This window comes from Hemitrygon akajei, chromosome 5 (genome assembly GCF_048418815.1).
Source record: "Hemitrygon akajei chromosome 5, sHemAka1.3, whole genome shotgun sequence".
Classification (NCBI taxonomy): Eukaryota; Metazoa; Chordata; class Chondrichthyes; order Myliobatiformes; family Dasyatidae; genus Hemitrygon; species Hemitrygon akajei.
In genome coordinates this window covers 36363068-36380353 of record NC_133128.1, presented here as the reverse complement: position 1 = coordinate 36380353, position 17286 = coordinate 36363068, and the positions used below count along the sequence as shown (strand labels likewise).

General features: G+C 40.2%; 1 protein-coding gene across 2 annotated transcripts in view; it reads right to left on the bottom strand.

The window, feature by feature from the left end:
• Nucleotides 1–16304, bottom strand: part of LOC140727640 (NXPE family member 3-like) — a 68766-nt gene extending 52462 nt beyond the window's left edge. For both annotated transcript variants that reach the window (XM_073045250.1, XM_073045249.1), the window contains exons 1-4: nucleotides 16065–16304; nucleotides 13352–14130; nucleotides 4501–4574; nucleotides 1737–1946 (exon numbers count right to left, since the gene is read on the bottom strand). In XM_073045250.1, coding sequence (XP_072901351.1) covers nucleotides 1737–1946; nucleotides 4501–4574; nucleotides 13352–14130; nucleotides 16065–16199 — 1198 coding nt within the window. In that variant the 5' untranslated portion in view covers nucleotides 16200–16304. The remainder of the gene's footprint in view (nucleotides 1–1736; nucleotides 1947–4500; nucleotides 4575–13351; nucleotides 14131–16064) is intronic.
• Nucleotides 16305–17286: the final 982 nt, after the last annotated feature.

The following is a 17286-nucleotide window of genomic DNA, read 5'->3' as shown; positions in this document are numbered from 1 at the left end:
TGTGATTGGAAAAAAAAGACAGGATGAACAATTACACCTTTGACTGGATCCAGAGAGGCCGCTGTGACAGTGCATGCCACCATCTACTGGATTCAATGGAGGTGATATTATTTGATGAAGGATTTTATAAGTATCAATAGAAGAGCTAGCCTTGTTAGCTTACAATGTAAATCTATTAAGTTGCCTCCCATTGTAAGCCAGAAGCTAAATTCTTAAAGATAATGCATCTGATTAATTACTGTAGGGAACTTGCATGAAAATAGTTTTTTTAAAAAATAAGACTTGTTGCCTTTTGAATGTATTAGTACTTCCATAACTCCTGAAGATGTTTGGATTTCTGCAACTAACACAGCTGCTCTGACAAAGGCTTTAAAAATTATGGGGGAATTTGCATCATCAGATCTTGTGCAACCTGGAGAGCTCCTATAGGCAGGTTATCAGAGTTTCTGTATTTCATAATCTTTACTGACACAGAATTTGGCCTTTTGGCCCGTTGACTCTGCCAGCTTTTAGAGCATTCCTCTTAATCACATTCCTCCCACTTATTTGGTAAAATTCTTCCTGATGCCTGTTCACTGCGTCACACCAACCTGGCATTCTCCTACCATTGCTCATCCACAATAGGGCACTTCACAGCAGCCAGTTAAGTTACCCTGTTATCAACCACATAGCAACCAATGCAGTCAATTCAACATTTAGTGTGATACAGTTTTACACACAAGGTGATCAACTCTCTACACGGAACTCCAAGTGTAGTCTCACCAACAGCTTATACAAATGCAACATAATGTCCAAACTCCTATGCTCAATACCCTGACTGATGACAGCCTGTGCTAAACGTCTTTTTCAACACTGTCTATTTGTGGTGCTGTTTGGAATGAACCAAGCATCTGTACTCCTAGTTCCATTACACTTCCTCGTACCCCACCAGTTAGCATCTCTTGAACATCAGGCGACTGAAGAAGTTTGGCATGAGTCCCTAAATCCTCAAGACCTTCTTCAGGGGCACCATTTAGAGCATCCTGACTGGCTGTATCAATGCCTGGTGTGGCAACTGTACCAACCCTGATCACTGGGTACCACACAGAGTGGTACGGACAGCCCAGCACAATTGTGGATGTGAACTTCCCTCCATTGAAGGCATTTACAACAGCAGGTGTGTAAAGGAGGCCTGGAAGATCATTGGGGAAACTCAACCATAAACTGTTTCAGCTGCTTCCATCTGGCAAATGCTGCAACAGCATTAAAGCCAGGCCCAACAGGCTATGGGACAGCTTCTTTCTACAAGCTGGTAGACTTATAAATTTACTTCTGTACATTGCGATGGAGTCATAGCACAAAGATTTTCACTCCCTCACATGGGATGGATGTAAGATTTAAGTAAATTCAATTCAATCATAGTTCAAAATAAATTTATCATCAAAGTATGTATATGTCACCATGAGATTAATTTTCTTGCAGGAAAATAAATACAGTAGAATTTATGAAAATTATACATAAATAAAGACTGACAAAGAACCAATGTACAAAAGAAAACAGAGAAATTTCTTTGCACACCTGCTCAGGTTTGTGCTGACAACAGCGAAGCCTAGTCACATCCCCACGAGATTCACCGTCCCCATCTTGTTTCTAAGTTCTACAAGAGTAGTGCAATTATGTCCTGTCTTATTTCCATTTTATATTTAAATCCGCCAGAGAAACATTGTTACAAAGATCAAATGATGAATCAAACTAACCTGGAAGGAAAGCTGTCAGGTATTCAAACCACTGGCGTATTGTAGAATCTCCAAACAGATGAACTTTTTTCCCACGAAGGCACTTTGTAATTTTTGCAGGAGTGGTAAAGTGACGAATATTACAGGTTGTCGATATCCACCAGTTCTTAAAATAAAAGCCAGACGGTGATACCACTGGCTTGCCCCGAACACATTCCCTGAGATCTGTGGCTGAACATAAAGTGAGACACATGGAGATAAAAAATATGCTAGGCTGCCATTACTTTCTGAAATGAGGAGTTTTAACTTACATAGAAAGGAGATAAACCCCTGGAAAAACCCAAACACGACATTAATAATGTTGTGTCAGCGGGCAGAGATTAGTTTAGTTGGCCGTTTGATTACTAATTTAATCAGTTTGGCATAACGCTGTGGGTAGAACGGCTTTTTCCTATGCTATACTTTTTTACGCTCTCAACACAAAATGTCAGGCATCTCTTTTGCCTCCAGTGATACTGCTCTACCCACCAAGTTCTTCCAGCAACTTATCATTTTGCTCCATGTCCTAGTATCTGTGGTCATCTCTTTTCACAGCTAAAACTGCAGAATTTTCAGTGTGTATTTGCATTACCATATCACAAGTCCAACTAATACCCAAATATGTTTCAATCTGTAATGTTTAATATCAATATTCCACATTCTCAGGAAAAAAATCATGCAGATGATTTCCAGAATAAATCCCTAGGGACAGAATATTTGGCCCACAGGAAAAAGAGCCTGTGAATACTGTTTGAATATGTTGTTTCAACTATGAGATAGTGCAGGGAAAGGTAGGGCAGTGGCAGGCCATAAATAAAATCAACTTGCTTTACATTTCTCAATTTGATAGCAGAGTTCCAGACTGTTTTTAAGGAAGCAAATATAAACTTGGAAAGTAGTTTATTCAAAAATCGGACCCAGATGTCTCAATCTACAAAACTAATTAGATATTAACTGCAATGTTCCCACTAGGGTGGGTGGGTGGGGGTGTGTGTGTGTTTGTGTGTGTACACACCTTTTGCCAGTAGCACACAAAGGAATTTAAATTACGCGCAAAAAATGGTCACCCTCTATCTCATTGGCATGTTAAGTATATTTCACGATCGTACACGATCACATTTCCTTTACTGGATTCTGATGCAGATGGTGTTGACAATGTGGAGTTTTTGATTTGTTTGCAGATTTTAGAACTGGCTCATTTATACTGTTTATATTGAAAAATGATTTAATTATTTAGTGCACATGTTATTGTCTCTGGGCAAAAAATTGCACAGCACAAGAATTTTGCGCACATTCCAAATTAGAGGGAACATTGATTAACTGCAATACTATATCTGCACCAAGAGCAAATGGTACACCACCTTATTTATGAAATGTTACATTATGAATAATAAATGGACAAAATTGTTTAAGATTACTGGTAATTTTTTCATCTACAATTTGTGCATTACAGCAGTGATTAGTAGCTGGCTGACCACTAGTTCTAACCCATTTCATTTCCTGTGGAATAAGTCACCAATTTTATTTATTGCTGCTGTTGCTGTGGTGGGGGGGGGGGGGGCGGATCTGGCAGAAATGCTCAGGCTTAGTGTATGTTTGATGATGGTCCATCATCATTGATAAATTGATAAATATATTCAGTGTAAAATTCTGGATCAATATTAACCCAACAAAACTGTACATTTTGCTGAATAAGTTATAGTTTTAAAAGGATATATAGCTGATGTTTATGTAATTCCAAAAATAAATATGTACACTGTTAAGTTATACAGGTCCACAATCCCTTATTCGAAATTCTGAAATCCAAAAAGCTCTGAAAACCAAAGTGTTTCTTCACCAACAGCTGATGTCACTCAGGTGTGACGTGGCAGCACTAGCAGAGGCCGTCAGACGCCAGTTGTGGCTCAGCGCTCGTACTGGTTACACATGCATTTGCTGTTCGCTGATATGTTGTGTTCACTGTTGACTTTGTGTTTAATTTCACTGTGAAAATGTCAAAAAGAGCTGCAGATACTCCTATGGGTAACAATGAAAAAAAGAGAAGGAAGCATCTATCATTATCAATAACACAGAAAGTGGAGTTATTGCAGAAGCTTGATCATGGTGCATCAGTGAAGAAAGAATATGGTGAATATGGTGAAGAATATGGTGTCGGAACTACCGCTGTATATGATTTAAAGAAACAGAAAGACAAGTTACTGAAGTTTTATAGTGACAGTGATGTTCTACATTTATTCCAATAAGTCATTTACCATGTGTTTGATTTGGTTCATTTGAAGCTGTATATTTTTGTTTTATTGAATGATTTTGTTGGAAATAAAAAAATGTTCTTGTCATTATTCCCTAAACAATACAGTATAACAACTATTTACATAGCATTTACATTGTATTAGGTATGATAAGTAATCTAGAGATGATTTAAAGTATACGGGAGGATGTCCGGAGCTCCACTGGGTCCTAAAGTCCACCTGTACTGAGACAGGTTAAATAAGGGACTTGAGCATATGTGTTTTTTTGGTATCCATGGAGGGTCCCGGAGCCAATAAAGAGGGATTCTGAAATCCAAAAAAATTCTGAATTCTGAAATGCAACTGGCCCCAAGGATTTCAGATAAGGGATTGTGGACCTGTATTTTATTTGAAAAATCTGCAATACTTACGCCAAGGAACTACTCTATTATTCTATTTATATTTTCTCTAAAATACCAAACTATCAGTTTATTAGTTATGATTATAAATGATCTTACTTTGTCGTGGGGACGGCTTTACGATTACATGACCAATGCCACAGGGTAATATGGGTCTCTTGATGTTGACACCACTGCAAATACCAATACCATAGATTAAGTCACATGTTCAATGTAAAATATTCAGGAGACAGTTTGAAGAAAGTCCTTAACTATTCTATTTCTCCAACCTAGCCCAATGCAATTAATGTAGCTTCCAAAATTTTGGCTTTAAACTCAATCTCTTTAATAGTTTCAAAGATATAACTCAGCAAACCCAGTGCTTTCCAACTTGCCTTGCACATTAGATGTTATTGCTACTAAAGGAAATTCATCTTTTATTAAAGTATCAGACTCTAGATAAGAACCATTACATTAGACTTGAGGATTATCAGTGCTGTAGCATTGCTCCATTCAGATTATTCACATCCATACGGTTCATACCAGTCAAAGGAGCTACCTAGTGTAATCTCATAAAACAGCACAGGAACAGGCCCTTTGTTCCAAAATGTTTAGCTAAACCAATTACATTAGTAATCAAATGGCTGACTAAGTACATCTTTTCTGCCTACACATTTTCATTATCCTTCCATTGTCCTCATATTCATGTGCCTACCTAAACGTCTCCTAAAAGTCCTAATGTGTCTGCTTCTGCCACCACCCCAGGCTGCACATTCCATGCAAACACCACTCTGTAAAAAAAAACCTGACCCTTACGTCTCCTTTGAAATTTCCCCCTCTCACCTTAAATGTATGCTGTCTGGTATTAGATACTTAAACACTGGGATAAAGGTGCCATGTGTCTACTCTATCTATGCCTCTCATAATCTTATAAACTTCTGTCAGATCTCTCATTAGCCTTCGCTGCTCCAAGAAAAAAAGCAACCTGCCTAGCATCCTGGTAAATGACTTGTGCACCATCTCCAAAGCCTCGATATCTTTCCTATAATGGAGCAACCGAAACTATGCAATACTCCAGATGTGACCTAACTAGAGTTTTATAAAGCTGCAACATAACTTGCTGACTTTTGAACTTAATGCCTTGACTAATAAAGGCAAGCATGCCATATGCCTTCTTAACCATCATATCAACCTGTGTAGACACTTTCAGGAAGCAATGGACTGGGACCACAAGATACTTCTGTTTCTTTGACACTGTTAAGGATCTTGCCCTTAATAGTGTGCTTTCCCTTTGCATTAGACCTAGCAAAGTGCAACACTTCACATTTAGGCAGTTTAAACTCCATCTGCTTTTTCTCACCAATATCTGCAACTGATTTATATCCCTTCTTGTTTATCTTGTATTCCTTTGACTTTCGATACAACACAATGTCAAGTCATCTGCAGAAATTCACCTGTTCTACCAGTCTGCTGTCACCAGTACAATCTTCTATGCTATGCTGTGGTGTGCTGGGACAATGGCATCAACACGAATGATGCTAACAGTCTCAATAATCTGATTAGGAAGCTTGGCTCTGTTATTGGAGTCAAACTGGACACACTGGAGACTGTGGTAGAATAAAAGAACTTATGGAAAATCCTGGCAATTCTGGACAATTGTTTCTCACTCTCTACATGCCTCCTTGGCTGAACAGAGGAGCACTTTTAGTAAATGACTAAGACAACTGCGCTGCTTTATAGAGTGATATGAGGTCATTCTTACCCTCGACCATTAGGCTCTATAATGAGTCAACCTATAGCCGGGGAAATGATGACCTCCTTCTGTTAGACTGTTTGAGGTAACTTTTTTTTATTGTTTCTTACTTCTCTTCTAATATTTGTATACCTGTGCACTTGTCATACTACTGTGACACTGTAATTTCCTCTGGGATCAATAAAGTATCTATCTATTTATCTGTTGTTTTCTTTGTCAGTCAACTACACTATCCACAGCAACACCAATCTTTGTATCATCTGCAAACTTACTAACCCACCAATCTACATTTTCATTTAGGTCATAACATAACAAAGAGAGAGGTCCCAGTACAAAAAAATTCAATCAAGTTAGTAAGACATGACTTAGCTGCACAAAGTAATGCTGGCTCTCCCTAATTAGGCTATGGTTTTCCAATGGTCATAAACCCTATACCTAAAGAATTCCTCCCAGTAACCTGCTTACTACTGATGTGAGATTCACTGGTCTATAATTTCCAGAATTATCTCAATTTCCCTTTTTGAATAATGGAAGGATATTAGTTGCTTGCCAGTCCTCTGTTACCTTGCTTGTTGCTGTAGCAGACTTGAAGACATTGTTCAAGTCCACAGTAATTTCTTCTTTTGCCTCTTTCAATAACCCTGGATGTATCCCATCAAACCCTGTGACTTATCCACTTTAATGGTCTTTAAGAGATCCAAAACCACATCCTCCTTTACCTCAAAATGCTCTGTCATATCAATACTCTCAGCACTGATCTCCCTATCTCCCATGCCCTTCACCTTGGCAAATACTGATGTAAAATACTCATTAAGAGCCTCACCCATATCCTCCGCATCCAAGCAGACATCCCGTCACCCCCACCGCTTTATTCTTGAGTGGTCCCACCTACTCCCTGGTTATCCTCTTGCTCTCACTGTATGTATAGAATGCCTTGGAATTGTTTTTAATCCTGCTTGTCAAGGACTTTTCATTGCCCCTTCTGGCTTTCCTAATTCCCTTCTTCAGTTTTTTTCTGTCTTCTTTTGTAATCCTTAAGGGCTCTGCTTGATTATAGATTCCTAAGCTTTACATACAAGTACTTTCTCTTTTTCTTCTTGTCTAAATTCAACACCTCTCTCAATATCTAAAGTTTTCTTATCTTGCCATCTTGTCCTTCCTTCTGACCAGAACAGATAGTATCTGTCCTGTACTCTATGCAGTTGGTCTTTAAGGACCAACCACATGTCAGATGTGGACTTGCTCAAAAACAGCTGTTCCCAATTAACTCTCCTAGTTCCTACCTAATGTTTTCATAATTTGCCTTGCATCAACTTCTAGGATTGGGTGTGCAACATTGAATGTCACAATTCTGTGTGCACATCAACTCTTACGTGAAGGAACTTCTGCTCAGATCTTTACTAATTGTCTTAGCAACTACTTTAAATCTATATCTACTTTAACTACTTTAAATCTATATCTATATCCAAGAGAAGATGTGCTTCTTATTCACACTTTTAAGCCCTTCAGAATTCAATCCATCTCAATTGGAAAATAACTTCAGCTGCTTCTGGCCAGTATCTAAGAACTTGGTGGGATGCATCTAAGGCCAACTTCATATGAACCGATGATTGTGGAAAAAAGGGTTAAAACAGCAAGAAGTCATAAGTAACTATAGGTACTGGAATGTGGAGAAAGAAAATATCTTCTGGAAGAACTTGCTGGGACAGGAAATGAGGAGCCAAATGAATGGTTGATATTTGGGGTCGAGACTCTGCACCCATGCAGTCCCAATCCTAAACCGAACTCTTGCAGAGACTCAACGCAAAACATAAGACTGGACAGTGACTGCACACAAGGTTAGTTCATGGTCTGTGAAATTCTCCAGAAATGCCAACAGTTTAACTGGAGGAATGTCACATCAGTACTGAGTGACTGATCAAAGTATTAACAACTGGCAGCTGCTGTGAGAAATGATCTATGGTAATTAAACTGCGAGGTACAGACTGTAAATAGATATTCATGACAACAATGTCAGTGAACCTGGCCAGTTTATTTCAATTGAATAGTTTCCAAGTCTGCTGCTGAGTTCTATGATTTAATGTATCAGGTAGCAAGCTAATAGATGCAAGATTATTGAGAGTTATAAGCATTATTTGAATGTCTAAAATTTAGCTGATCCAAGTATTAGTAAAGATTGAGCCATACTAAATTTTGAGTGCTTTCTTTGCCTTCCATGTTGATTGTTCTTGTACATAGGGATAGGTGTAATATTTGGCATTGCCAATTTGGCATATTAATTAATGATATTGTGATCACTCTGCATTTGAATTACTGACATGCTCAGCAATAAAAAGGGGTGGCAGAGGAACTGGATGACTCAGTGAATTAGGATAGACATTGAAAGTCAGCCTCGAGGAAGGTTCAGCATACCCTCCATGCTTTGTCTCAGAGAAATCAGACAGGAATTCAGTTAGAAAAAAAATTGTCACTAATACTTGTAAGGGGCTTTTGCAACATACCCAGCCATGACAGATTGGATTAGCTCCATTGTTGGCAGTGGGGTGAAACACAAGGGGCTTGAGAAAAGCTTTGGGGCAATGATGCAGCCTTGTTTGTCACTGGTCGTGAAGAAAAATAGTTCTCTTTGCAGGCACATCGTTTAGGTTTGTGGCTTGCATGCCATTATGGAACAAGTGCAACGTTGCCATCAATTTCTGTGGGCAAATGGAGAGAAAGGAACCTTTTCACCTGGATAGACTTGTTTGAGTTTATGTTGGAAAATAAAATACCTAGGATACTATGGGGTCTACTGACATAGTTATGGTCCAATTGAGGGGAAATTTGTGAAGTTGAGGAATTGAGCAAGGAAACAAATGCATAATGATAAGCAGCATGTTGAGAAGATGGACAAAAACAGAAAAGCAAACACAAGACGTGCCCTCCAAATAAAAATGAGAAAAATGGTAAGTGGCCAAAATGAAAGAGACTTTATCTGAACCCAAGCAGCATTTATTACAAGATTGGCAAACTGGTGACACAAATAAATTGTATTATTTAAAAATAAAGAGTATTAGCAATAGGTAAGCAACACACATAAAATGCTGGAGGAACTCAGCAGGTCAGGCAGCATCTATGGAAAAAAGTATTGTTGATGTTTCAAGCTGAAACCCTTCGGCGAGAGTCTTTGTCACAATAAGGAGAGATTGGATAAACTTGGACTGCTTTTCCTGGAATGTCAGAGGCTGAAATGTGACATTATAGAATATAAAATGAAGAGAGGTATAGTTAGTCAAAGTTGATGGTGAGATGGGGAAAAATTTAAAGCAAGTAAAGAAGAAACATTTCTTACAGAGAGCTGTAAGTTGCAGGAGAGGTGGCAGTTTTCTTGAGTGCTGGAGGCTGAGGGGAGATCTGAAAGAGGTTTAATAGATTATGAGAGGTATATATAGAGTGGAGAAAGTATCTGTTTCCCGTGGTTGAAATGCCTAATACCAGAGGACATGCATTGAGGTGAGAGGGGGTACATTCAAGAGGGATGTGAGGGGCAAGTATTTTTACTCGGAGAGTTGTGGATGCCTGGAATGCACTTCCTGGTATAGTGGTAGAGGCAAATACATTAGAGGCTTTTAGGAGACATTTGGATAGGCACGTGAATGTGAGGAAGTTGGAGGGATATGGACATGGAGAGATTAATGTTCAGGAGTCTTTCATTTACTTTTTGCTGGTCCAGGGCAACATTGTGTGTTAAAAGGCTTTTTCTTCTGCTGTATGTTCTGCTATGTTCTATGAAGGCAACATTTAAGAGTCACTTATACAAATACATGAACAGTCAGGGAATGGAAGGAACATTGTGCTCTGAAGGAACATTTCCTCAGATATACTGTTCTGTGTTCTAAGTGGATGCAGAGATAGTGAAGATATTGATCCCGACTTCCCAACATCCCCAGATTCTGGAAAGGCCTAATGGTTTACAGAAGCATAAATACAACCCCATTTAAAGAAAAGAGAATTCAGGAAGCAAGTAATAGACACTTAATGCAACATCTATCAACAGGTTACAGAATTTTCCCCATGATGTCAGAAGTCACTGCAGAATGCTCAGAATCAGATTTAATATCATCAGCATATATCATGAAATTTGTTAACTTAGTGGCAGCAGTATAACTTCATACATAATAAACATAGGAAAAAATGAATCAATTACAGAAAGTATATATATTTAAAAAGTGCAAAACAGAAATAATAAAAAAGTGAAGTAGTGTTCATGGGTTCATTGTCCATTTAGAAATCTGATGGGAGAGGGTAAGAAGCTGTTCCTGAACCACTGAGTGTGTGGCTTTAGGCATCCTTCCTAATGGTAACAATGAGAAGAGGGCTTGCCCTGGGTGAATGGAGACCAAGAATTGTGTATTTGGATTTCCAGATGTTATTTGATAAAAGGTTATCACACAATGCAAGTACCTAATTATATATGTCATATTATAGATTATGTAATGAGGACCAACTAATTAACAGTCAGGATAATGAATCACTTTGGTTGGCAACCTCTAACACATCAGTGGTACAGACAGAATGACAGTATATTCCATTGAATTTAAGTTGTTTAGGAAGAGGGACTGAATGTAGTGTAACCATATTTACTGACATTGCAAATATATTTGAAAGCAAGCAGAGGATGACAAAGACTGCAAAGGAAACTAAAGCAGTTATACAGGAGGCAGAAAAATGGTAGATCATTTTTAGATCTTTTCTTACAACACAGAAAGAAACAATTTCATATTTCATTTCATATTTCAAGCCTATGCCAGTTCTTGGAGCAATTCCACTTCCAGAAAGCTTTTGATAAAGTCCCACATAGGAGATTAGAGGGCAAAATTAGGGCACATGGTATTGGGGGCAGAGTACTGACATGGATTGAAAATTGGCTGGCTGACAGGAAACAAAGAGTAGCGATTAACGGGTCCCTTTCGGAATGGCAGGCTGTGACCAGTGGGGTACCGCAAGGTTCGGTGCTGGGACCACAGCTGTTTATGATATACATTCATGATTTAGATGAAGGGATTAAAAGTAACATTAGCAAATTTGCTGATGACACAAAGCTGGGTGGCAGTGTGAAATGTCAGGAGGATGTTATGAGAATGCAGGGTGACTTGGACAGGTTGGGTGAGTGGGCAAATGTATGGCAGATGCAGTTAAGTGTGGATAAATGTGAAGTTATCCACTTTGGTGGCAAGAACAGGAAGGCAGATTACTATCTAAATGGAGTCAAGCTAGGAAAAGGGGAAGTACAATGAGATCTAGGTGTTCTTGTACATCAGTCAATGAAAGCAAGCATGCAGGTACAGCAGGCAGTGAAGAAAGCTAATGGCATGCTGGCCTTTATAACAAGAGGAATTGAGTACAGGAGTAAAGAGGTCCTTCTGCAGCTGTACAGGGCCCTGGTGAGACCCCACCTGGAGTATTGTGTGCAGTTTTGGTCTCCAAATTTGAGGAAGGACATTCTTGCTATTGAGGGAGTGAAGAGTAGGTTCACAAGGTTAATTCCCGGAATGGTGGGACTGTCATATGTTGAAAGATTGGAGCGACTGGGCTTGTATACACTGGAATTTAGAAGGATGAGAGGGGATGTTATTGAAACATATAAGATTATTAAGGGATTGGACATGCTGGAGGCAGGAAGCATGTTCCCACTGATGGGTGAGTCCAGAACTAGAGGCCACAGCTTAAGAATAAGGGGTAGGCCATTTAGAACAGAGATGCGGAAAAACTTTTTCACCCAGAGAGTGGTGGATATGTGGAATGCTCTGCCCCAGAAGGCAGTGGAGGCCAAATCTCTGGATGCATTCAAGAGAGAGTTAGATAGAGCTCTTATAGATAGCGGGGTCAAGGGATATGGGGAGAGGGCAGGAACAGGGTACTGATTGTGTATGATCAACCATGATCATAGTGAATGGTGGTGCTAGCTAGAAGGGGTGAATGGCCTACTCCTGCACCTACTGTCTATTGTCTCTCTTGCTGTCCTTTTACCTGTTTTTTTCAGATATTTATCAAATCTTCCCCGAATTCTCCTACCAGCATAGAGATAATTTATAGTAATTAAACCTAACAACCAGCACCAGCAAACTGGAGCAACTGAAACTTCTTAAATTAATTAGAACTCCAAATGTAGAAACAAAGTGAATGGAAATTCAAAGCAACAAACAGTGTAGGTTAGATACAAATCAGAAACAAACCCAGAAAATACTGAAAAATGGCAATAACAAAATAACAAGACAGCACAGGTGAAGTACAGTGTCTATTTGCCTGTCACAAAACAAAACAAACAAAACTATTAAATAACAAGACACAGAAAATGCTGGTGGAACACAGCAGGCCAGGCAGCATCTATAGGGAGAAGTGCTGTCGACGTTTCTGACGAAGGGTCTCGGCCCGAAACGTCGTCAGCGCTTCTCCCTATATATGCTGCCTGGCCTGCTGTGTTCCACCAGCATTTTCTGTGTCTTGTTGTTTGAATTTCCAGCATCTGCAGATTTCCTCGTGTTTGCTCTTTAAAAAAAACTATTAAATAAGTCATTATTAACACTTTTTGCGGAAAATGAACATTGCAATCACTAGATTATAACTTCCCTTGCAGTGTAAACTGAAGCCTCAAAGGTGCAGGGCAGTTGTGACATGGCATTTATGAGGCAAATCAAGGCAGTGGTACCTGGAGCAGACTTGGAGATGATTCGAAGTGACAGAACCAAGGTGAGACATACAGACCCATGGCAGGACTGGGGTTTGAACAATTTAAGTGCCGGACCTAATTGGAAGGGCTGGGTACAGGCTGAATTGAGGAGGTGGAGTCCAGACCAAAGAGCGTATCGATCCGGAGGGACCCTGACAAAAGAGCGAGGAATGACCTGAGGCTTGCACAGTTTAAACACCAGGCCAAATTAAAAAGGTCAGGGTGTCAGGGCTGGAGGTGAGGGGCAGGCCAGTACAACTCGCCTCGCTGACGCTGTGCCCTGCAACTAATTGGCTGCAGTGATGACTGGCTTTGTGGCTGTGGACTTATTTCGGGAACTTCAAGTGTTTGCATGATTTGTTGTTTTTCTGCACATTGGGTGTTCTATTGGGTTACTTTGTTTTGTGGCTGTCTGTACGGAGATGAATCTCAGGGTTGTATATCATACACACACTTTGATATTAAACACATTTTGACTTTGAATTTCAAAAAAAGTAAATGTACGTAACCTTTGAAAAAACCGTCTTTCTTCTCCAATTATAACATTCTTTGCATATCCTCCTGTAGCATAATTTATGTGAGAAGAACAGGAAAGCTTCTTTGGTTTGTAACAGAACCAGGGCTCCCCTGCCCTGAGATCAGTAAAATTGCAGAGTGGTTTAGTTTCAGGCAAAAACAGACTGCATACTGTAGTCTCAGAAACATCCCCAGCTTTGAAAGTACATTTCAAATACACTCTATCTGGTCGTTCTTCACGTAGCCTTTTTAATATTTGGATCCCTTCACTGGGATGAACCAACGAAACAGACACTTGGACTTTTCCCGCCCAGGATAAATTAAAATTTATATAGTAAAATCCATTCTGATGATCTATAACCATTCCTGCTGAACCAGCTTTCAACTCTGGAGTGTGGATCCGGGCTTGGAGATAGTCACCCCCGTATTGCTTTGGATTTCCTTCAAAATCGTACATACGCACCATCACCTGTAACTGATCTCCCACATAGAAAGTCTTTTCAGAATTTAAAATAACAAAGCAAGTATGTGATGGGTCACTGCTTTTCTGAAAGGGAACTTCAGCATTGGGAGGCTTTGGCCATTCAATCAGTTTCATCAAGGCTGAACCCTCCAATCTTTCTTCAGGAGTGAAGCTGTGATACTGATAGCCAATCTTCACCAGCCTGTGTACCCAATCGATCTCCTCCGTTTTCCCTTCCTGCTGTGTTGTGGAATTACTTTTCGGAGCTGGATTTTTGGGCTTTCCTCTGGAAGTTGAAAATTGCTCAAACTACGGAAAGCAACAACATTAATGAATATACTTTTTAACATCATCACACCCACATTTTTTCATGTTCATTATCAAGTCGAGAATCATTAGAAAACATAGTTCTAATCACAGAATTATTATCTAGTGTTCACAGCATTATACACGCCCTCAGAAGCCACCTCATTAGGTACACATGTACACCTTGTTAATGCAGTTCTGTGGGTGAACACACCTTGTTAATAAGAGAGGTCAGAGGAGAATGGCCAGATTGGTTCAAGCTTACAGGAAGGTGACAGTAATTCAAATACCCGTGGATTACAACAGCGGTGTGCAGAAGAGCACCAGCAGCAGAAGATTATGAAAATACACTCACACTTCCTGTACCTAATAAAATGGCCACCGAATGTATACTTCAGTGAGAAAGGCTCTACCTGACACTTTCTAGCATGATATCTAAAAACAAGAGATAAACTAAATTAATAAAAATGCTTACAATTTATTCCTATACAGTGAATTTATCCACTCAGCGCCCGAAGCTAACTAAAGGAGGAACTGAATTTCGCATTATCCACAGTTAATGAAGTGAAAACAAAGAGTCATTCTCACTCCTGAACATTGTTAAAAGATTATGTTAGATCAGCCTATGCAGCAAAGTGGGATTGTCCACTGTGCCCCACTACAGGTCAGGTGAACTGTTAATGCTCACTGTCAGTGCTGAACAGAACGCTTTGTCAGGGCATGCGGAGCACCCGTGGACAGCAGTACGATTTGTATCCATAATGGCTCTAATTAAAGTAACAATTTCCAACCGTAGAGATTGCTAAACTCCATTTCTGCCGAAAACTGGGCAGCGGGAGATCTGTGGACATCGATTCGTTGGGTCAACTATACTTCACCATTGTTCCCAATTCCATTACTGGCTGAACTTAACAATAAAAAATCAGAAGGAACAGATTATATTTCAAATTCTGGTCGTTTGCTATTTAAATACACCCGAGGACACCAGTCACAAGGACTGTACATTGGGGAGCTGGGGTGGAAGGTGTATCGGGCAGTACCGCACAACAGGTTTCTGAGCAGGTTCACCTGTCCACTCTGTAGACGGGAACAGTCAGTGAACCACGCGTACACGGAACGGGGGAGGTTGCTGCCTCTCTGTTTGTTTCTCAAGGGGCTGCTGCTGAGGTTCTCGCTGCACTTTAGTTCCGCGTTCCTCATCTACTGGCACCCAGTTCGGAAGGGGGTGGGAATGCTCATGGGCCTTGCCAAGTTGGCCATTTATGTGTCGAAGCGGCTGAAAATGGAAGACGCTACCCAGGCAGATTGCCCGCCCCGTGCCCCTCTTCTGAGGATTTGTTCGCTCCCGGCTGTTCTTGGAGAGGGAGCACGCGGTACAATGAGAAACTTCCAGGAACGGTGCCCCCACGGCACGGGGTATTGACGGTTTTATAGACGGTAGTAACCACATTTTGATCTGAGTATACTTACTGTCTTGTAAATACTGAATGTTTGTACCTGATGATGTAAATAAACTTTTATAGTTTAGTAAAAACTGATTTAAAATAGCCGTTTCAACGCTATGAAGGCGCAGCTTAATCATTTCTCCGTTGCTCTGTGTGTAGATCCACAGTTGAAGGGAAGAAAGTGGGAAGGCACAGCAGATACCCGTGTCTACTTGCAGGGTTGGTAATGAGCGAAAACGACGATGTACCCAAACTGCACCAACAGTTTGCGTGTCCGAGCGGACAGGATGGTGAAAGAGAGCATGGGCTAAAGTCTTGAGTTGCCAGTAGAAGGAGAAGAGGAGCGATGAGCAACAGATTGTGATCATTTTAATCATTTCCCTGTAAAACGGGTGCTCAACAAGAGACGCGCACTCGTTTAAACACAATCACTTCAAACGATGGTCAGGAACTACTTTTCACTGAGCATTTTACTTTCACCATTATACACACCTTTGTATTCTGCAGGGTTAGAAAGACCAGTGTCAGAGTTAACAGCATCAAAAACACGAACAGCGAACGCTGGATATAACCGTTTTTAAATTTAGGTTCTTCCTCCATATCGGCAAGTCTAGAACTCCCGTGCATTTACGGACTTTCGGTTTTAACGCGCATGCCCGTTTCCTCGGTCCGAGAGGTCGACTGTCCGTTTATTTCCATTGATGTTGCCGACCTGCAGAGTTTCTCGGTTATTTTGCGTGTTGCTTTAGATTTCAGCATCTCTAGAGTTTATCGTGTTTATAGTTCGCTGCTTTTGTCTAAGAGAAAGATACTCTGATGGTTTCCTGGCTCCATCGAAAGGTGAGGGAGCGTGCTGTTTCCTGGTTTTCTCACTTTATTTTCATCCGGATGGGCGATCTAAATCTGGGTGTTTGTAATCCTGTTTGAAATTCTCATCAAGAGGCATCTGTAGAAGGGGGAACGGTTAAAAATATTCACCTTTTTGTTGGACCATGGTTCCCCGAAAACGTTGTTTTTGCCAACAAAACTTATTTTGTATTATTCTTTATGAATCTACCTATTAATAATTGTAAAACTCGCCGAGTGAACCTCCTTGCTCAAGACAAGCAACGCATAAATATTTCAAACAATAGTCCTTCGAAGTTTTGTTTTGCCTGAATGTCAGAATCAATGGGCGCGACTGTGCAGCCGCCAGCACTGTGAGATACGAGCGTCACATTGCATCAGTGGGGAGCGACACAATTGTTACTTTGAGTCATGGTATAAAGATATCCTTCGGTTCAACTGGTTAATGCGGAGCAAGATTCTCATCTACGCTGGTTCCACTTGCCCCGATTGGCCCGTTAAAAAACATGTTTCCGACTACGTACTCTAAATGTTGTAATGTGCCACAACTACATCCTCTAGCAGCTCATTTCAAACACTCATCACTCACTGGCTGAAAAATGAGCCCTCCCCCCCAGGTTCCCATTAAATCCCATCCTTCTTGCTTTAAACAACTTCTGGGATGTAAATTGGTTAAGTTCCATGTTATTATTATTATTATTATTATTATTATTATTATTATTATTATTATTATTATTATTATTATTATTATTATTGTTGTTGTTGTTGTTGTTGTTGTAGGGGCATGAGGTACGAACATGGCCAAAGCCAAACACACTCCTTTCCCTCCTGGCAGTTACCCTTGCAAGCAGAACAAGTGCTACACCTG